Source organism: Taudactylus pleione, unplaced genomic scaffold, assembly GCF_031769625.1.
Source record: "Taudactylus pleione unplaced genomic scaffold, aTauple2 ptg000008l, whole genome shotgun sequence".
NCBI lineage: Eukaryota > Metazoa > Chordata > Amphibia > Anura > Myobatrachidae > Taudactylus > Taudactylus pleione.
Window position 1 is genome coordinate 7,824,311 of NW_028284411.1, and position 22,734 is coordinate 7,847,044.

At 50.1% G+C, this 22,734-nt stretch overlaps 1 protein-coding gene across 2 annotated transcripts in view; it reads left to right on the top strand.

The window, feature by feature from the left end:
* Positions 1–3,175: 3,175 nt before the first annotated feature.
* LOC148542823 (EF-hand calcium-binding domain-containing protein 6-like) overlaps positions 3,176–22,734 on the top strand; it is a 75,773-nt gene continuing 56,214 nt past the window's right edge. For both annotated transcript variants that reach the window (XM_088464457.1, XM_088464455.1), the window contains exons 1-3: positions 3,176–3,428; positions 17,058–17,146; positions 19,913–20,013. In XM_088464457.1, the coding sequence (XP_088320583.1) occupies positions 3,176–3,428; positions 17,058–17,146; positions 19,913–20,013 (443 nt within the window). The remainder of the gene's footprint in view (positions 3,429–17,057; positions 17,147–19,912; positions 20,014–22,734) is intronic.

Below are 22,734 nucleotides of genomic sequence, written 5' to 3' on the forward strand. Positions count from 1 at the left end.
GGAGCAGAATCCTCCAAAAGCACAGAGTAGAGATATAAGGCCCCTGTTACAAGGTCATAAATAAACCCAACTCTGGGGCTGATTCATTACGGATCACTATTGCGATCGCAGCTGAGCTTTTCGCAGTTCCACTGCGAAAATATGCTAATGTTTCCAATTGCAATGCCGTCGGTGCCTAACGTAAAGATGCCCACATTTCCCTTACATCCGTAATACCTAGCAAAATAGCAAAACCATCTGTAACATCGAGTACAATCACAACCTCATGCACAGTTGCACAAGGTCTGACGTTACTCAGGAATGGCTAACCACGCACACATTGAAAGCCCAAGCTGCTTATGGCATCACAGTGGCTAATTTATGCACATCCCTGTAACGGCGTTCAAAATTGTTTGCAAGACAACACTGTATATGAAGTACCAGAAAGTCGGGAAAACAGACAAACAGGCAATAAAATTAGATGTGAATACAAAATGATAGTGAGAGTCCTGCTCGTGAGACCTTAATAAAATAGCAGAGGTGAGACCCGAGGAGCGAGTCTGATTCGGCCTGATTTAGCAAGGATCGCCGATACCATCGAGTACCATCGGAGCCTCACGCACAAATAAGGCAGGTCAGACCTCACTCACAAACTGATAAACTTCCTGTCGGTATCTAGAGTTCAGGCTGCGCATGCCGTCGCAGGGGCTTAATTATGTACGCCCCTGTAATGGCGTTCAAACGCACTGGCATGCTACTTGCGAGCGCTCGCTCTGAATCAGGGCAGATTTAAAAAAAAAAAAATCTGCCTCCAGGCCGCTCACATAGCTGTGGGTGGCCACCCACCGCTTTTGTGAGCGGCCTGCGATGGTCGTGATGATCGCGACCATTGGGCTTGCGACGAGACCCTTATGGTAGGGTCTCAGTTCCCGCAAGCTTCCTGCTCTAATAAATCAGGAAGTTCACTACTGACATCACGAATTATGTCAGTAGGGCCGCCCACAAACGGCAGTTGTTCCTTCGGGAATGCCTCTGTTTGTCCAGCACCCCCCCTCCCCGCCCACAAAACAGGGCGAGCTGTCGATCAACATCGACAGCCGCCCCGTTTTGTAGTGAGCTCCGGAGCGAGTGAAGTTCTCACTCCGGGGCACGCGCATTGCGCACGCCGCTCGTGCGCACTGGCGGACCATCAACCCACTTGCGAGTGCTATGCGCTCGCGAGCGGGTCTGAATCAGGCCCTTAGAGTGGTGGATAACATAGTGATTGTATAAGTAGGAAAGGAACCCGGATAGGACTTTGGGCCTCAGGGGTGTAGCAAGACCTATGGGGGCCCCGTAGCAAAAATGACACAGAATTTCACATTCCCCTCCCCCCCATATTTACCGGCCAAATGCTGTGAATTGCGCATCTTCGAAGAGGGGGCGGAGCCAAAATAAAAATGATCATAGACTCCCATTGTGTTGGCCCTGCCTCCTCCCCACAGAATGCAAATCTCTGCATTACTCTCCCCATCCTACCCACTTGCGGGAGGACCACCACTCTCCCAGAAAATTTGTGAGTCTCCCCCCTCTTTTGAGAAATCCAAGCAAGCATTGATAAATAGCTCCAATAAATTGTAGCTGAACAATGCTAAATAATTTATGATAATAAATATTCCCTTTAGTAGGGACCTGTATGCTATAATAGTAACAACTATATCATTGTTATGCTTTAATGGGCAGCATTGTTGGCGTATAATAGTATTAGCAATACTGCCCCACAGCTGTGAGGTCTTGAGTGCAATTCCTGACCGAGGCATGATCTGTGTTGAGTTTGTATGTTCTCATCATGTTTGTGTGGGCTTCCTCTGGGTGCTCTGGTTTCCTCCCACACTCCAAAAACATGCTGGTAGGTTCATTGGACTCTGATTGTGTGTGTATGTATGTGTGCGTGTGTGTGTGTGTGTGTGCATGCGTGCGTATGTGTGTGCATTAGGGTTTTTTTTGCAGTCTTTGACATGGTCTGAAAACAATTTCTCTAACAAAAAAGCTGCACTTAATGAAATAAAATAACATCAAACATTTTGCTAGTTTTGGGAAGATCTCTCCTTGGGGGGAACTCAATTCAGTGCGATGTTGAATAGCCGCTGGAGGGAGCTCTCGAAGCTATTCAATACACCGCACTGTTTGGGGTGGGCAAAGGATTTCTTCTCGCACCCCTCTGGGGATGCGAGGAGAAATCCGACAAAAGTTCCGGGTGTGCAGCTGGTTTACTGCTTAGCCGCCCGCCCGACACTTTAGTCAGAGAATGCCGGTTCTCGTGCCTTAACACCCTTGTTAAGTTGCGAGAACGGGCATTCTCCGACATAACAGCGCACTGAATTGAATAGCTCCGGGAGCTCCCTCCCGGCGCTATTTATTTCGCATCGAATTGAATTCCCCCCTTGTGTAAGCAGGTTAGATACAGTGTATCAGGGCCTCATTCAGAGGCGGTCGGAGGATGCAAGCGGTCGCTCAGAAACTGGGCGGCCGCTTGCATCCTGACCGCCCGCCTCTGTTTCGGTCGTTAGGCTGTGGGTTTACACCCACAGCTCTAACGACCGCTCGGGTGATGGTCGCGATGGTCAGAGACCATCGCGACCATCGGGGCTTACGACGAGACCCTAGGGTAGGGTCTCACTTGTCGTAAGCCCTGGAGAGCTTCTGGCTCTGTCAGAGCCGGAAGCTCTCCACTGACATCACTAGTGATGTCACTGGGACCTCCCCCAAACGATAGGCATGGAAACGCCTCCGTTTGGGCGCTGGCGGTCATAGCGGGTCTCACTCATGCGCACGAGGGAGCCGGCTCCCTCGTGCGCATGCGCACTGGCCAAACATCGAGGCGGTCGTAGACCGTATGGCCGCCTCTGAATAAGGTCCTCAGTGCCTTAGTGTAGATGTGAACGGAATAGTTGGCTGTGTTCAATAAACACAGGTCTGTCTGGTCAATAACAGGCAGGTAATTATTACTAACAAATGGATAATAGATTTGTGTTTTGCATGATTAACTCTACTGGAAGGAATATGTCAGAGGCTCTGGCTGCATTGTTCCCCGTCCTGCAGTGTTGTCTGTTTTACAGCAGGGAGAATGGTTTCCAGAGTAACTTTGTTGTTGATACTACAAGTTCCTAAAACTATTTTCACTAATTAACGCTGGCCAGGCAGGGCAGGGTTATCCATGGCTGGGCTGAGTACTAGGAACCTCTGTGGGACTCAATCCAAGCTGCCAGCCATTCAGCACCCTAGTCTGGGCCTGGGGGAGCCAGCAAGCCTGTCTGTGAGGGGGATCTCTAGAACTAGAGAATGGGAGGAAGCGTCTGGTTCTCACCGAGGTTCTGGCAATAAGAAGTCTGCTCTAAAATGCAACCTCAGCAGCTACAGAACCGAACATCAGGATGGAGAGAGAAAGATAAAGCACGTGACGAATATGGGTAATGCTGTTCCCAATTGTCTAATTTGGTTGTTTATTGGTTTAAGAATTGATTAGATGTGTGTCAGCGGACTTTCTGTACTATGATCAGCTGCGTCAAACATGTGAAAGTGAATTTAGACTGAGAAATAATGCAGTATTGAGCTATATCCCATTGTAACCCTACAGAGAATGCTGCGCAGGTCATATAGGCTCCTGCCAAGGGCCGCACTGATCATGGGACATCGCTTTGGGTAAAATTTACTATAGAGCCGTTTCGTAAAACCACTAGTATTTGACAGTTTTGCGCTTAAAGGCCCAAATCCTCTTACAAAGCGCCACAGAGATCGCTGTTCTGATACTGTACATGATACTGCGCCTGAACCAGAGGTGCACTCAAATCCCGTAGCAACTGCTATGCCGTATGCCGCGGACTTGCAAAGATGTGCTAATGTCTCAGCTGGTGTCTTGTGCACTGAGACGCCCACCTCCGGCGCCTGATATCCACCAATCATATACAAAAGCGGAAACATCGGAAATAATCAGTCACATATCAAACATCTGAGCAATTCTCCCCCATTACATCCTCCAAATGCTGACTACCTGTCACTCACTTTGTGAATAAATTCTCTCTGTGGCCGCCATGGCTAATCCATCGATACGTGTGCGCAGTGCAGCTTTGATGCATACGCAGTGGAAACAAATTGCTTCAGAGCACCCTACATCAGCACTGTACACAGAATGGAAGGTGCTTAAATCAATTTATAGGCTGTAAGAGCTGTAAGGGCAGCGGTGTGCCTGTCTAAAGTGTCCTAAGGACTCTCCAGGCGCACTGCTGCATAGATTCTGGCTGCGGGGAGCTATTCTAGGCACCCTGCTAGCCAGATGAGGCTAGCAGAAAAAAGCTCAGAGGGCCTGATCAAATGATTCCGGGGTCCTTATACATACGGCCCCCAGGCCTGAGGTTCCCCATTCCTGCTGCTCTAGAAGATAATAGCTGGAATCTGTTTGGTTGCTATGGGCAACATCTGCAAATCTAGAAACCTGCACTTTAGTAAATATACCTCTGAGAGTTATATAGTGGGAGGAGCAGGGTCCCCCAGCAATACAGAGTACATCAGCAGATGAGTGATGTTGTAGTGAGGACAGGGCTGTATGTGAGAGGGGCTGTATCATGATGTGAGGAGGGGAATGGAGGCATCAGGAAGCCACAGAGTTATACAGTGGAAGGAGCAGTGTCCCCCAGCAGCACAGAGTATATCAGGAGGAGATGAGTGATGTGTTAGTGAGGACAGGGCTGCATGTGGCAGGGATACTGCCATGGGGCGGGATGCATGACACATCGCACTCGCAAAGGACCTCTCTGTTGGTAAGAGCGGCCCTTTGTGGTGGAGGGGTCTCCAGGTCTATGCATGCGCAGAAGGATGCCAGAGGGGCTTCTGCGTCATATTCCCGGAATTCCCTTCATCGCAAAGGGACGCTTTTACAGAGAGAGTGGTCCTTTGCGGTGTTCGTTATGCATTCTGGCGTTACCAATGAATGTGATGCATCATACATCCCGCCCATGATGTGAGGAGGGGAATGGAGGCAGCAGGATGCCACAGACTGAGAGTTATATAGTGGAAGGAGCAGGGTCCCCAGCAGCACAGAGTATATCAGGTGATGAGTGATGTGTTAGTGAGGACAGGGCTGCATGTGACAGGGGCAGTGATATGATGTGAGGAGGAGAATGGAGGCAGCAGGAAGCCACAGACTGAGAGTTATATAGTGGGAGGAGCAGGGTCCCCAGCAGCACAGAGTATATCAGGAGATGAGTGATGTGTTAGTGAGGACAGGGCTGCATGTGACAGGGGCAGTGATATGATGTGAGGAGGGGAATGGAGGCAGCAGGAAGCCACAGACTGAGAGTTATATAGTGGGAGGAGCAGGGTCCCCAGCAGCACAGAGTATATCAGGAGATGAGTGATGTGTTAGTGAGGACAGGGCTGCATGTGACAGGGGCAGTGATATGATGTGAGGAGGGGAATGGAGGCAGCAGGAAGCCACAGACTGAGAGTTATATAGTGGGAGGAGCAGACCCCCCAGCAGCACAGAGAATATCAGGAGATGGGTGATGTGTTAGTGAGGACAGGGCTGCATGTGACAGGGGCAGTGACATGATGTGAGGAGGGGAATGGAGGCAGCAGGAAGCCACAGACTGAGAGTTATATAGTGGGAGGAGCAGGGTCCCCAGCAGCACAGAGTATATCAGGAGATGAGTGATGTATTAGTGAGGACAGGGCTGCATGTGACAGGGACAGTGACATAATGTGAGGAGGAGAATGGAGGCAGCAGGAAGCCACAGACTGAGAGTTATATAGTGGAAGGAGCAGGGTCCCCAGCAGCACAGAGTATATCAGGTGATGAGTGATGTGTTAGTGAGGACAGGGCTGCATGTGACAGGGGCAGTGATATGATGTGAGGAGGAGAATGGAGGCAGCAGGAAGCCACAGACTGAGAGTTATATAGTGGGAGGAGCAGGGTCCCCAGCAGCACAGAGTATATCAGGAGATGAGTGATGTGTTAGTGAGGACAGGGCTGCATGTGACAGGGGCAGTGATATGATGTGAGGAGGGGAATGGAGGCAGCAGGAAGCCACAGACTGAGAGTTATATAGTGGGAGGAGCAGACCCCCCAGCAGCACAGAGAATATCAGGAGATGGGTGATGTGTTAGTGAGGACAGGGCTGCATGTGACAGGGGCAGTGACATGATGTGAGGAGGGGAATGGAGGCAGCAGGAAGCCACAGACTGAGAGTTATATAGTGGGAGGAGCAGGGTCCCCAGCAGCACAGAGTATATCAGGAGATGAGTGATGTATTAGTGAGGACAGGGCTGCATGTGACAGGGACAGTGACATAATGTGAGGAGGAGAATGGAGGCAGCAGGAAGCCACAGACTGAGAGTTATATAGTGGATGAAGCAGGGTCACCAGCAGCACAGAGTATATCAGGAGATGAGTAATGTGTTACTGAGGACAGGGCTGCATGTGACAGGGGCAGTGATATGATGTGAGGAGGGGAATGGAGGCAGCAGGAAGCCACAGACTGAGAGTTATATAGTGGAAGGAGCAGGGTCCCCAGCAGCACAGAGTATATCAGGAGATGAGTAATGTGTTACTGAGGACAGGGCTGCATGTGACAGGGGCAGTGATATGATGTGAGGAGGGGAATGGAGGCAGCAGGAACCCACAGACTGAGAGTTATATAGTGGAAGGAGCAGGATCACCAGCAGCACAGAGTATATCAGGAGATGAGTAATGTGTTACTGAGGACAGGGCTGCATGTGACAGGGGCAGTGATATGATGTGAGGAGGAGAATGGAGGCAGCAGGAAGCCAAAGACTGAGAGTTATATAGTGGAAGGAGCAGGGTCACCAGCAGCACAGAGTATATCAGGAGATGAGTAATGTGTTACTGAGGACAGGGCTGCATGTGACAGGGGCAGTGATATGATGTGAGGAGGAGAATGGAGGCAGCAGGAAGCCACAGACTGAGAGTTATATAGTGGAAGGAGCAGGGTCACCAGCAGCACAGAGTATATCAGGAGATGAGTAATGTGTTACTGAGGACAGGGTTGCATGTGACAGGGGCAGTGATATGATGTGAGGAGGGAAATGGAGGCAGCAGGAAACCACAGACTGAGAGTTATATTGTGGAAGGAGCAGCGTCTTCCAGCAGCACAGAGCATATCAGGAGATGAGTGGTGATAACTGGTGCCCTGTTTTTAAGATATGCATTACATTACAAAGTGCCTCTTTGGAGGTCCCATAACACACTTGCATTCATGTTCCCAGCAAAATACATCTTGAGCTTCACTGATCTATTGTGATGTTTAGGTTTTTAACAATTTTATTATTATGATTCTTGTATTATAATTAATACATGTCTTTTAGACTCCTGTCCTGACATATCTATACTACATTAGAAAAAAAGTACCATGACAACAAACATATCACTGCATACTGTACTTGCCTACTTTAAATATCTCCTTTCCAGGAGAAGCTCGTAGAGGAGATACAGGTGACCGCTGGCGTCCCGAAGGTAAGTACTGGGGTTAGGCAGAGGGTTACGCTTAGGCACTAAGGGTGGTGGTTAGATTTAGGCATCGGGGAGGGAGGATTAGGGGTAGGCAGAGGGCGAGGGTTAGCATATCGAGATGCCGGTATTGAGATTTTGACCGCCAGGATCCTTAGCACCGACATCTCGTACCCATCTCCATTTAGTGAATCAGCACATGTGTACACACTGAGGGGGTCATTCAGACCCATTTGCGAGTAAAGGACGCTCGCAATCGGGTCGATGTTGCCCCACTGCGCATGCGCACGACGGATGGAGCTCCGTCGTGCGCATGCGCGAGACCCGGATAGCAATGGGCTCTCCGTCACTCCGGGTCTCGCGCCAAAGTGGGCGTGCTGTCAATTTTGAGCCCCTTTAGTGGGCGTGCCGGGGCGTGACTGCCAGACGGAGGCGGTCCCATGGGAACGCCTACCGTCTGAGTCCGGCCACACTGACATCAGTAATGATGTCAGTGGGAGTGATTTTGGCTCTGAAAGAGCCAAAATCACTCCTGGGCTTGCGGAAGCGAGACCCTACCGCAGGGTCTCGTCGCAAGCCCGACGGTCGCGATAGTTTTTGACCATCGTGACCATTTTTTTGGCCGCTCGCATACGCTGTGGGTGGTCACCCACAGCTATGCGAGCGGCCAGGAGGCCTCTCCAAATTTAGCTGGGACGGCCCTGATTCAGAGCGAGTGCTCTGGTCAGAGCGTTCAGCTCTGAATCAGGCCCTGAGTGCAGCACCGCAGTAGTAGACTCTGGCCTTGATTCAGGGCGGGAGGTTTTTTTATTTTTACCGGCCTCCAGGCCGCTCGCTAAGCTGTGGGTGACCACCCACAGCTTTAGCGGGCGGACTGGCGATAGTCACGATGGTCGCGACCATCGGGCTTGTGACGAGACGATCAGGAAGTTCACTACTGACATCACATGTGATGTCAGTAGGGCCGGCCATGCTCCGTTTGGCCAGCCACCCCCCGACCCGCCTACAAAATGGGGCGAGCTGTCGATCAACATCGACAGCCGCCCCGTTTTGCTGCGAGCCCCGAGCGAGTGAAGTTCTTACTCGCACCGGGGATCGCGCCATCGACCTGCTTGCAAGCGCTATGCGCTCGCGAGCGGGTCTGAATCAGGCCCTCTGTGCCCAGAGTCCACTGCGCATGTGTAGGTCGCCGAGAAAATGGTGCAGCAGCCATTTTCCTGATGATTCCCTTAATGCACATGCGCAAAATGGTGGGAAAATGGGCGCTGCAGCCATTTTCCAGGCAATTTTTACAACGTTGATATTGCCAATGTGGGACACCAGAGAGGTGAGTATTTAAAATATGGGTGCGCGGTGTGAGCCCCCTGGATCCCTGCACACCCTGCACCCATTATAGATACGCCCCTGTCAGAATCACATTGTCCACCAGGGGGCGAAAGGAATATTTGTTGGCAAAAGGGCTGACTAGAGGACCTGTGAGGTCTTTTCTGCCATCACATTGTAAATGTCTATGCTTCTGGCTGGTGCAGGCTGGATGCAGGGAGAACGGCATTTAGGCGAGGTGCATGTACCCACATTTATGCTGTTGTCTGGCCCTGAATGAGTCAGCTGTAAATAAATGGAGGGCGTTTAATAAAACAAAACAAAAAATGTAGCAAAATTCATGAATGGTGGTGTACTCCTCTTTGATTTCTCTTTGAAAAGAATTTTAAATCAGTGCGAGATAGAAAGTCATTAATTACTGGAAGGAATGAGACCTGTCCGCTCTGGACACCCCCTGAGGATGTCACTGATCTGGACAAGTCCGTATAACGCGGTAATATCAGTTACTTGCACCCTTTTGTTTGTCCTTAAACTTTATCTAAACTTTCCAAACTTTCTATTCCGCAGACAGCCGTTCTCCTTCACCACCTTCCCTGGGTAACAATCCACTAAGAAGTTGCTATTCAGACTATAACCCGAGGTTTTGTGCCTTATCATTGAAATGGAAATGGTTTATATAGAGAGCTGATTATTGTCTGGCTGATTACATCCCAACTATCTGCAGCGCTAATCTGATAGGGGACGTTTATCATCTGCAGTCTTGGGTGTCTGTAACTGAGAAATTTTCTTTCCCAACAGTTTGTGTCTTAATGAACTTGTATCTGTTGATGCAGCTAAGAGATGTTTGTAGTGAAGTCCCAATGAAGAGAACTTGAGAAAAAAAATATTAAAAAATAAATAAATAAATAAATATATTAGAGATGAGTGGGTCCAGTTCTCAGAGAACCGAGTCGGATCCAAGACCGGCTCTGATTTTCCCGCCTGACTCAGATCCAAAAAGGAGGCAAAATGCGTCATCCTCCCATTGTCAGATTCTCGCGGGTTTTGGATGGTATAAAGGTCCCGGTGATTGGCGCCATTTTCACTCCAGCTGTGGAGAGTTTACAGAGGGCCTGATTCAGAGCTGAACGCTCTGACCAGAGCGCTCACTCTGAATCAGTGCCCTCCTACCTGAAAATGGAGCGGCCTCCTGGCCGCTCGTATAGCTGTGGGTGACCACCCACAGCATATGCGAGCGGCCAAAAAGATGGTCGCGATGGTCTTTGACCATCGCGACCATCGGGCTTGCGACGAGACCCTGCGGTAGGGTCTTGCTTCCGCAAGCCCAGGAGTGATTTTGGCTCTATCAGAGCCAAAATCACTCCCACTGACATCATTACTGATGTCAGTGGGGCCGGCTTCAGACGGTAGGCGTTCCCATGGGAACGCCTCCGTCTGGCAGCCATGCCCCCGGCACGCCCACCAAAGGGGGCGTGCTGTCAGTCACCATCGACAGCACTCCCTCTTTGATGCGAGACCCGGAGCGACAGCTTGGCTGTCGCAGTCCGGGTCTCGTGCATGCGCACGGCGGAGCTCCCTCTGACGTGCGCATGCGCATTGGGGTAACATCGACCCGCTAGCGAGCGACCTTCACTCGCGAGCGGGTCTGAATGACCCCCAGAGTTCTTCTAGGGTGCAGTCAGTGTTGTGTGTTGTCAGTATTTGTTCAAGGGTGCAGTGTTGTCAGGCTGGGGCTGCAGTCAGGGCCGATGAGAGCCGCGCTGGGCCCAAGTGACAGGGGGCGTGGCCTTTTTCAGCGCCGCGAAGGGGGTGCTGTGTGCCCCTCAGCCCGGCGCACAGCCAATGGGGGGCGCGATCAGCGTGATTGCTCCTCCCATAGGCATAGGAGACTGCTCCGGCTGCTGCTTTAACAGCCACGAGCAGTCTCCCAGTGCAGCCCAGCACATAGCAGCATGGGCTGGGCTGTTGTGACTTAAGAGGGAGGGGGAGCGGTACCGGAACTGGGCCCCCTCCAGGCCCCTGCAGCAAGCCCGGGCACAGGTAATTCGTACCCACCCCCCTCTAGGCGCCCCTGGTCGCAGTACATAAAGTGTGGGGGGGGCGCTGCTGTGTCACTCACTGTTGTCCTGTCAATCAAGGGGCAGGGGCTGCAGTACATAAAGGGGTGCTCTGGCAATCCAGGGGTGCTCTTCCCTAGTGTATAAAAAATAAAAGTTAAAATTAAATTTTATGTGTGCTACATAGTTACTAGGTAGTAACTAGTTGCGCTATTCTTGTTCGGTGACACTGCCGGCCAGATCGCAGTTAATCATCCACTTATTTGTGACTCTGCAGGTGGACCACCGCACACTGCTGCTCCTCGGGGGTGCTTCACTTTGTTATCCATAAAGGGGTGCTGTGTTGTTCATCAAGGGGCTGCTGACTCGTCCAGGGGTGCTCTTCCACGGTGTAAAAAAATATTATTGTTCGTGACACTGTCAGTCAGACCACAATGTAACAACATACTAGTGCTGCAGCTGCTGCCAGCAGTCATGATGACTATACAAGGCTGTCAACATCATCTACAAAGGCCGATGCCCAAGGGCTTAAGTCAGGGCTTTTAAAATCAAACAAGCAATGTTTGACAGTGTTAAACAAAAAAAATGTCAAAGTTAAGTTAGCTGCAGAGAAACAAAAAAAATGGGGCAATGTTAAACGTGCATGTGGACAGCAAATGCACTTAAGTTGATTGGTTGAAAACCACAGGGGGGACTTGGTAATATGTATTGGAGTGGCATAAAAGAAGGGCATGTGAGCCCAGTATGTGTGTATCTTCTTGAACATCAGGGACTGAACTGCTGTAAACATCTTTGTATGCAGACCCCCTTAAAGCTGGGGGAAGATGTTTTTTTAAGACTATTGAGCAATAAACATCTTTGCCTTTACAAGACTGCATCTGGTCCTGTAACAACTGAATTGCGCAAAATGCTATTCCGTTCTCTGGCTGTACTGGATTGATCTCAGGTGCCTCCAAGCTCAAGCCCTCTGCCAGCTACCATGCAGAGCCTGGTCCATTACGAGGGATCAGGAGGAATCAACCGACACCAATTAAGAGGTGTGGCCGCAGCTCATCAACGCATACGCAGCAGAAGCGATTCCAGGTGCTGACATTAGGAGCCTGTTTGTACGTAAGAAGCGGTTCCAAATGTTGATGGTAGAGTTTGGTGGTGACAGCATCATTACACATCCACTAAGCAGTGGGCAGAGTAAGTGACAGGTGGTTACTGATGGTAAGTGGGAATCCCTGATACCCCAAGACCCAGTGGAGATCAAACCCAATCTGTGATTGACTGGCAAGTGAAGTCATCCGGTCAAAATGAAATTTATCACAACCAAATTCACTGGTGCGGAGTCTAAGACCCCTAACGGACTTCATCAGGGATCCTTGCAAGAGGACATGGACTTTACTCAGTGGGGACCCAGGTCGCAGGCCTGTTTAATTGGTTTCCACTGTGAAAGCAACACAGTACTTAGCTGGTTTGAGGACTCTGCCTGGAAACACCACTGATGGAAATGCGAGTATGGATGTGCTGCTGATACGGAGACCAAACACTGGAGTTGAAATAACACAAACTGAAATAGGAAACTATACTGGAAAGTGTAGTTCTGAAGAAGAAGCATCTGTGTTGACTCAGTTGATACTCAGCCACTGGAGAAATGCACTGAACAGACTTTTATAGTTGTTGGTTGATTAGAAATTCCCTGCATGAGTCATCAGTGCTGGAGATTAGTGGTAACACCTGAGAGAAGTGTTATGTTATCACTATTCTGAGGCTGAGCCCAGTTGGGTTCTATTGAGCACTGCAAGAGTCATCAGTGCTGGAGATTAGTGGTAACACCTGAGAGAAGTGTTATGTTATCACTATTCTGAGGCTGAGCCCAGTTGGGTTCTATTGAGCACTGCAAGAGTCATCAGTGCTGGAGGTTAGTGGTAACACCTGAGAGAAGTGTTATGTAATCTCTAACCTGAGCCCAGCTGGGTTCTGTTGAGGATTCTGATTGGTAAGGCCAGCAATCAGTGTCCTACTCAGTATTTGGAAGCAGGCCAGTAATGTCCATGCCTTTCTTAGGGATAGAGGAGACCAAGGGCCTGATTCAGCAAGGAACGCAAAGGAGAGAACGCACACACTTGGCCGATGTTTTTGCACTACGCATGCATATGCATCGCACTGCGCGTGCACGCACTAGCCAGTGCAATCGAGTTAGGGTACGCAGACTTCACGCAGTGTGTGTGTAGACCTCTCCAATATTGATTGACAGGAAGTGCCATTTGTGGGTGGTGATCAGACGAACGCAGGCCTTATAACGCCGTTATAGGGGCGTGCATAACTAAGGCAGTGCGGCGGCAAATGCAGCCATACCGTAAGCTGTACACAGGGAGCAGCCAAATCCTGCAGGTCAACCACTATCGTGAGTATGGGTCCGATGGTTCTCGATGTTACCGATGTTTACGCTATCTTGCATACTGATCAGGCTGTGAGTAAAGGGAGATGGGCGGCTTACTATGGGGCTGGGCATCTGCATCTTGTGCTGCGGTCTCCGTGCGTATGCATTGATTAGCATATTCTCGCAGAGGACGGGTGCATAATTAAAACAGCAGCGTCATTGACCACGTCACTGGGTTATTTTATAGCCAGAACTGCTCGCAAGATTGTGGTAGGAAAAACCAACCACAAGAATAGCGAGCAGTTCAGACGCTGGTCGATGTACTCGATTAATCTAATAAATAGCGGACATGACGTAGGATGCGAGCGGCCAGGGGGCGTATTTTTCCAAAAAACGACCGCAAGTTTTGTTCGCTCGTTCAGACCTAGAGGCGTGAACAGACCGCAAAGAGTGAACGGTTCATTTGAATAGCCACCCCTATTTTCTGGACGAGCGAGCGCTAATTGCGTCCGGCTCTGAATCAGGCCCCGTGTGTAGAACCACAAGTGCATTCAAGTCCTGTAACAGAAGAAGTACAGCACTGGGGACATCTTGAACTCCAGATTGCATTTAGAAAATGAATGTCTGGGTATCAAAGGTGCTCGGTTTTATCTCAGCAGTGGAAGTTACAGCTAAGAATCACCTCAACAAGCAAATGTTGGAATGTAAAGTGTTGCAGTATCGACTTACGGGTCAATAGAGATCCATCCAAGAACTAGTCACACCAGTGTTCCTTACTGTGTGGATTGCTATGTATTGTATAGAGTGACTAGTGTTTAAGTTGAGTTACTGTAAATGTGTTTATTTTACAACAAAGCACCTGAGATCCTCACTGACTGGGCATCAGCTAAGCTGCCTGTTATCTAAGCAGATTTCTTCTTTATTTGTTTCTTGATATTTTTATGCACTGCCAGTGAATGTATTTATTTGCCCCTATTTACCCCCTGTTTTACGTGCCGCGGGGCCCACAAACTCTTAATCCAGCTCTGTGTGTCATTGTTCTGGGACCCCCAAGTGTCAGTGTGTCATTGTTCTCGGACCCCAGGTGTCAGTGTGTCATTGTACTGGGACCCCCAGGTGTCAGTGTGTCATTGTACTGGGACCCCCTGGTGTCAGTGTGTCATTGTTCTGGGACCCCAGGTTCAGTATGTCATTGTTCCTGATCCTAAGTGTCAATGTGCCATTGTCCAGGGACCCCAGGTGTCAGCATACCATTGTCCAGGGACCCCAGGTGTCAGTATGCCATTGTTCTGGGACCCCCAAGTGTCAGTGTGCCAGTGTTCTGGGACCCCCAAGTGTCAGTTTGTCATTGTACTGGGACCCCCAAGTGTCAGTGTGCCAGTGTTCTGGGACCCCCAAGTGTCAGTGTGACATTGTCCAGAGACCCCAGGTGTCAGTGTGTCATTGTTCTGGAACCCCAGGTCAGTGGCGTATCTACTGCCCCCGCAGCCCCCACGGTGGCTTGGAGGCGCCGGGTAGCTTGGGGGCGACGGGGGCAGTGGTTACACCACTGCAACTGTGAGCGCTGGCCTCTGAAGTGATCGGAGGCTAAGGAAGCCTCCGATCACTTCAGATGCCAGCGTTCCCAGTAATACAGTGCGCGGGTGACGTCATGACGTCACCCGCGACCTGGGGAACCTGCATGGCCACGTCTGCTGGATCTATTTAGATCCAGTCAGCGTGGCAGCGGGAGAGACAGCCCGAATGACAGCGCGCGGAGTCAGGTAAGTACAAGGGGGGAGGGAGAGGCCACAACAACAGGGGGCACCACTTGAGGGGCACAACTACAGCAGGCACTACTAAAAGGGGCACAACTACAGGGGGCACTACTAAAAGGGGCACAACTACAGGGGGCACTACTTGAGGGGCACAACTACAGCGGGCAGTACTAAAAGGGGCACAACTACAGGGGGCACAACTACAGGGGCACTACTTGAAGGGATACAACTACAGGGGGTACTGCATATGGGCACAACTACAGGGGGCACTACTTTAATGGGCACAATTACAGGGGGCCCTGCATAATGGGCACTACTACAGGGGGCATTGCATAAGGGGCACTATTGCAGGGGACATTGCATAAGGGGCACTATTACAGGGGGCATCGCATAAGGGGCACTAGTATAGGAGGCATTGCATTTTGGGGCACAACTACAGGGGCACTGTATAAGGGGCACTAACTTGATACACGCAGCTTACAGGTTATAAGCTATGATCCCAATAATCTGTCTCTATGCGGACATAAAAACTGTGCAACCTATCTTGAGCTGAGGTGACAGACTGGCAGGAGCAGAGAGGAGGGTTGGAGAAAGTAGATCTGTCAGGGTGGGATGTAATGGGCATTACTGTTTGGCATAATGTGTATTTGTCATTAGTGTGTGCACAATGTGCTATTAGGGGCATTATTGTGTGGCATAATGTGTAAGGGGCATTACTGTGTGGCATAATGTGTTGTATGTGGCATTACTGTGTGGCATAATGTGTTGCATGTGGCATTACAGTGTGGCATAATGTGAAATAGGGGCATTACAGCATGGCATAAATTTGTTATAAGGGCATTACTGTATGTCATTATGTGTTATACGTGGCATTATTGTGTGGCATGTGTAAGGGGCATTGCTGTGTGGCATAATGTGTTGTAAGGGGCATTTTGGTGTGGCACACTGTGTTATAAGTGACATTACTTAGAGTAATGTGCCTTACACATTATGACACACTATCATGTAACCACACACTTTAAACGTAGTCTTATGGGTGTGTTTGATCTTTGGGCGGGGGGGAGGGGGGCGCCTGAAACTTGGCATGGGGGAGCAAAATTTATAGTTACGCCACTGCCCCAGGTGTCAGTGTGTAATTGTTCTGGATACTAAGTGTCAATGTGCCATTGTTCTGGGACCCCAGGTGTCAGTGGGTCATTGTTCTGGGACCCCAGGTGTCAGTGGGTCATTGTTCTGGGACCCCAAGTGTCAGTGGGTCATTGTTCTAGATACTAAGTGTCAATGTGCCATTGTTCTGGGACCCCAGGTGTCAGTGGGTCATTGTTCTGGGACCCCAGGTGTCAGTGGGTCATTGTTCTGGGACCCCAAGTGTCAGTGGGTCATTGTTCTGGGACCCCAAGTGTCAGTGTGTCATTGTTCTGGGACCCCTAGTGTCAGTGTGTCATTGTTCTGGGACCCCAAGTGTCAGAGTGTCATTGTTCTAGATCCTAAATGTCAATGTGCCATTGTTCTGGGACCCCAGGTGTCAAAGTGCCATTGTTTTGGGACCCCAGGTATCAGTGGGTCAATGTTCTGGAGGCTCAGGGTCAGCATACCATTGTCCAGAGACCCCAGGTGTCAGTGTGCCATTGTCCAGGGACCCCAGGTGTCAGTGTGTCATTGTCTAGGGACCCCAGGTGTCAGTGTGCCATTGTTTTGGGGCCTAGGTGTCAGTGTGCCACTGTCCAGGGATCCCAGGTGTCAGTGTGCCATTGTTTTGGGGCCTAGGTGTCATTGTGTCATTGTTCTGGGACCCCAGGTATCAGTGGATCATTGTTCTGGAGCCTCAGGGTCAGCATACCATTGTCCAGGGTCAGCATGTGATTATTTAATGACCGCAATGTGTCAGTGTTCTGGGACTGCAGGAGAGATGATTCTCAATAAAGTGTATTGTATATCCAGCCATCAGGATTCATGGACCCTGACTCACATGTTATTCACTTTAATTGAGCTAAAGAATCACTCTGTGCGGCTGTATCACTTACTAGTGGATGGATTCATTGATGAGATAATTATGTATCTTCTCTCTCTAGATAAGAAACAAAGGGAAAGACAGAGAAAAGAAGAGGAGGAAGAACCAGTGGCTGATAAAGGTTCCCAGCCGGACGCGCAGTGTGAAGAGGTGATTTATTCTTTCTTTCTATCCACTAGGGGGATGCAGGCCGCACCGGATGACACCATCCCTCTGTGTACCCACTGTGCCTGGAGAAAGGCAGGGACTCTGCACAGTGACTCCCGGCACGCTGGCCAGGTCCCAGCATTACAAGACTGGGGGCGTGACACGCGGTCACACCCTCAAAACGTCATGCATCAGGGCAAAAGGCTACGTATGCTTTGTAAGCGTCTCTTCCACTCGCTGAAAGGACTATTCTGCAAAGTTCACATATACAGTAATTAGATATTAACAAAGAAACAGGAACTTTGTTGGGCGTTTATATTATTCACTAGGGGCCTGATTCAAAGCCGCTCGTAAGCGGCCGCTCGTTCGTTCCGAGCGATGTTTGCCCAACTGCACATGCGTACGGATCGTAATACGCATGCGCAAACCAGTCAGTGCGGCCGAAAATCGTTTGTTCGCTAAATAGCGAATGCCTGCTAATATGAGTGACAGGAGGAGGTGTATGTGGGTGGTAACAGGGGAAGGTGCTTGAAAACGGGGAGTGGAGATCAGAAGGCAGGCGTGTTTAAAGGTCAAAACGGGCGTTTTATGGGTGTGCATAATTAATACAGCAGCGTCACTGACCACGTCACTGGGTTATTTTATAGTCAGAACTGCTCGCAAATTTGTGGTAGGAAAAACCAACCACAAGAATAGCGAGCAGTTCATACGCTGGTCGATGTACTCGATTAATCTAATTAATAGCGGACATGATGTAGGATGCGAGCGGCCAGGGGGCGTAGTTACCAAAAAACGACCGCAAGTTTTGTTCGCTCGTTCAGACATAGAGGCGTGAACAGAACGCAAAGAGCGAACGGTTCATTTGAATAGCTACCCCTTTTTTTGGAACGAACGACCGCAAATAGCGACCGGCTCTGAATCAGGGCCTAGGTTAATCAGGGAGGGATTATGTAATTGTGCTTCATTAATGTTTAGAACTGGGAAGGGTCTGCTTAGTGCTCTTTTGGGTTTTGGAATAAGCTTTAGTCTTCCCCTATAGTAGTCTGATATTTTATAGCTCCCCAGCGTCTGCTAGTATTACTGTGTTGTCATGGATAGCGTCGCATGGGAGGAGTTTTCTCTATTTGGGTCTAGAAAGAGTCTATAGTAAGTAAGTATACTAAAAAGGAAATGATTGGCGTCTTTAATCATGATGATGGCTTGTTTCAAGTTTAGGGTACCAGTATAGAAGGCACCTTGGGCCTGATTCAGAGCCACTCGTAAGCGGCAGCTCGTTCGCTCCGAGCGATGTTTGCCCAACTGCGCATGCATACGGATCGTTATACGCATGCGCGAACCAGTCAGTGCCGCCGAAATTCATGTGCTCGCAAAATAGCGAATGCCTGCTAATTTGAGTGACAGAATGAGGCGTATGTGGGTGGTAACAGGGGAAGGTGCTTGAAAACGGGGAGTGGAAATCCGAACGCAGGCGTGCTTAAAGGTCAAAACGGGCGTTTTAAGGGAGTGCATAATTAATACAGCAGCGTCATTGACCACGTCACTTGGTTTTTTTTAACTCAGAACTGCTCGCAAAATAGTGGTTGAAAAAACCAACCACAAGAATAGCGAGCAGTTCATACGCTGGTCGATGTACTCGATTAATCTAATAAATAGCGGACATGACGTATGGTGCGAGCGGCCAGGGGGCGTATTTTTCAAATTTATGTTCGCTTGTTTTGCTCGCTCGATCAGACTTAGAGGCGTGAACAGACCGCAAAGTGCGAACGGTTCATTTGAATAGCCACCCCATTTTAGAAAACGAACGACCGCAAATAGCGAGCGGCTCTGAATGAGGGCTCTTGTTACCACTGCAGCACCTGGGGATACTGGTAACTGAGGAGGTGGCTTCTCTGAATCGAAGAGGAGAAGGTGTTGAGTGTAGAGGGCTTCTGTCTATGGATCCTCACACTCTAAGGTCATTGTTCATGCTCCGTAAGCCTCGCTCATCCCTCAAGTGTAGGAGGTGTGGGGCTCTGCCTTAGAAAAATGAATGGAAAATACAGTGTGCTCTGCGAAGGGGGACATTTCAAGGCCCAGGCAGGGTCGGACTGGACCACAGGGTACAGGGGAAATTCCCAGTGGTCCCCACTGCCTGAGGGCCCACTCCTTCTTCTAGTGGTCAGGTTCCAGACTGTGCATATGTTACATTATACTGCATTCCCAGGATTATAGTGATTATAGTGATTTCACTAAAATACATTGTAGTTATCAATCATTGCATGCATGGTGATGTACATCATTATTCATAATTTATTGTATATATATATTTATAAATGGACTCAGACCATGCACTCTCTAATGGTTAGCCAAGCCTCTGTGATGGCCGGCCACACCCATTCCGGAGGCTGGCTACACCCATTCCGGAGGCTGGACACACCCATTCCGGAGGCTGGCCACACCCATTCCGGAGGCTGGCCACACTCATTCTGGAGGCGGACCACACCCATTAAGAATGGGCCCCTGTCACTGCATTTCCCCGGTGGGCCCTTCATGCCCCAATCTGACCCCGGGCCCAGGTAATTTGCACCCACTCGGAAGCCTTGGGTGAAGAATCACCTCATACTAGGCTATAGCTCCCTTATGAGAAAGGCGATATCAGTCTGGCTTGACCTCGAGTAACGATATCCAGTCGCCCCCCGTAATCACACAGAGGAGGTGAATATGGGGTGCACCAGGAGTGAGGTGTTAATGTGTAACCAGAAAAATGATTTATCTCTGGTCTTATTACAGCTCGAATTCCAGCTGCTGGAAAAGATCAATTCAGGTGGATTCTATGCCCTAAAGCGCCTGTTTCTGTCCCAGGACCCAGAAGGCAGGGGGAGAGTGAAGAGGTATTTATAACCTATGTACTATAAATGGGCCTCGCCATCTGGCACACTGTGCTGACACTGCAGTATTATAAGTTATAACATGCGGTACGTTCTATTCCATGGATTAAATGCGATTTTCATCAACTATTTAAAGACTTCCCAGGAAATATACAAGTGTTTCCTTTGTAATATTTAGGGCATTGTCTCCTAAGTAGGAAACATATCAATGTTCGCAGGGCCTCATGCAGAGCCGGCCCTAGCTAATTTAGTGCCCTAGGCAAGATTTTGGGTGGTGCCCCTCTCCCCGTGGGATCCTGAAAAGGGTGTGGCCGCACGGAAGGGGCCCTCACCCAGCACAGCACCCCCCTATCCCAGCAGAGCACCCCTCTCCCAGCAGTGAGCACCACAGCACCCTGGCCCTCTCCCAGTTACAAACTTACTTTGCTTGAGCGCAGCCTGCAGAGCCGTCCAACTCAAGGTATAGCAAGTCGCGGGTGGCGGACCCGCTTTTCCCGTCTCAGGCAGGCAGGCCGCAGCTATGTGTGATATTTGCTGGAGGCGGAGCCCACGACCAATTACTTATAGTCCTGAATGAGCATCTGCCCATGCGCAGAAACTCATTCTGATTGTGTGATGCCCCAGAGCCAACCCGGCGCTAACCACTAGCTGCCATCCAGGTGCCCTGCCCCCGCAAATTGCCGTCGGCTGTTCCGCCGCTCCCCGTTCACTGTTTGCTGCTGCTGGGCCTGATCAGGGCTATCAAGTGAGCTCCGATCGTGGACACTGCACAGCAGCGGTTACAGCTGCCAGAGTATCTGCCCAGCCGGCAGCAGGTGCCCCGGCCGTGCCTGCACCAAACCTCCACCGGCCCTAAGTGGGCTTGGATGCCCCTAGGCATTCCAAATGCCCTAAGCCAGGGGTCTTCAACCTTTAAGACAGTGTGGGCCACATAAAAAAATTCAACGAAGCCCGAGGACCACTAAGCTACACTGCGTTATTTAGACTCTGCCCCCTCCTCACACAATTATGTCTCATAACTGCCCCCCTCTTCATTGCCCCCCACTAGTGCCCCTTATACAGTACCCCCAGTAGTGGTCCTCTTTATGCAGTGGCCGCAGTAGTGGACCCCATTATGCAGTGCCCCCAGTAGTAGACCCCCAGTAGTGCCACTTATATAATGCCCCCAGTAATGGCCCCCCCTATGCAGTGCCCCCAGTAGTGGTCCCAATTATGCACTTCCCCCAGTAGTAGTCCCCCCATGCAGTGCCCCTTATATAGTGCCCCCAGTAGCAGTCCCCCCTATGCAGCTCCCCCAGTAGTGCCCCTTATATTGTGTCCTCGATTGTGGTCCCCCCTATGCTGTGCCCCATGCATATATAGGAAAAAGACACCCACACAAAAAAAAAATACACTTACCTGAATCCCCGCTCTTTCCGCGCCCGCCGCTGTCCAATGCTCCGCGTCCTCCTGGCACGCTACTCTCATTGGCTGCCAAAACAAACACACAGCTGCCGGCGCTGGAGGTGGTGTGTTTGTTCTGTGTAACCATCGACGGTTGAAGACCCCTGCCCTAGGCTTAGTTTGTCTATGGCTAGGGCCGGCTCTGGCCTCATGTGTAGGATAATGGTGCTCCAGCCATTCAGCTCCTAACTGTCATCTGTTTGAAAAATGACAGTTGGGAGCTGACTGGCTGGAGAATCTTTTATCATACGCAGGGAGTTTTATCACTCATTTCATTCCGGCTGCACAGGAACGTCTGTAAGAAAGCATCGCCTTAGGAACTGCCAGAGGTTAGGAAATAAGGGGTGGCACAAATCCAGGCTATTCCTCATTACTATGAGTCTGATTCATTATGGATAGCTATTGAGATCGCAGCTGCGATTACGCACGTAGGTCTGCTGCAAAAATATGGTAATGACTGCAATCGTAAAGCTATTAGAGAGACGCCCAAAGCCGGGCGTCTCTCTAATAGCTTTCGCACATCCGTAATGCTTTGCGATCCTGCGTATACATCGGGAACCTCTTGTAACATCGGCCAATTACAACAGGTCTGACCTTACTCAGAAATTGCTAACACAGTGACTGCTCAAGCTGCGTATGCCGTCGCAGTGGCTAATTTATGCATGCCATCATGCAACGGCGTTCAAACGGACTCCGACCACTCCCCGGTCACCACCCCCAAACGCTGATGTCCTGTCCTTCTGTCTGCGATGGTTTTCTTTCTGCGTGAGTGATCGCAGAGCAATCACAATGCTAACTTGCGCACACGCACAGGGATGCATACACATGCGCAATATGCAACAATCAGCCATCTACGTGCGCAATCACAATAGCGATCCGCTATTCCCGCAATGTTGAACCCCAAAACCCCAATTCTGCACTTTTTTCCGCCGCTATTCATAGGCAAAACTTTTCGCCTATTGCATTGCATTGACTTTCCGCCTAGCGGAAAGTCTTTCAAATTGAATACGGCAATACTTTTCCGCCTGGCGAAATGACGTCATCGGCGAAACTTTTTCGCCGGCTTTTCACTCCATATTGAATACGGGCCATAGACTGCCAGTTTACATGTTCTACAGTAGCATTAAATACGGACTCTGGGCCTGATTCAGACCTGGTCGCAAGCGCTGTGCGCTCGCAACTGGATCGATGGTGGGCCAGTGTGCACGTGCGCGCGGCGTGCACAGAAAGCGCTCGCTCTGGGGACTCACTGCAAAAGGGGTGGCTGGCGATGTTAATCAA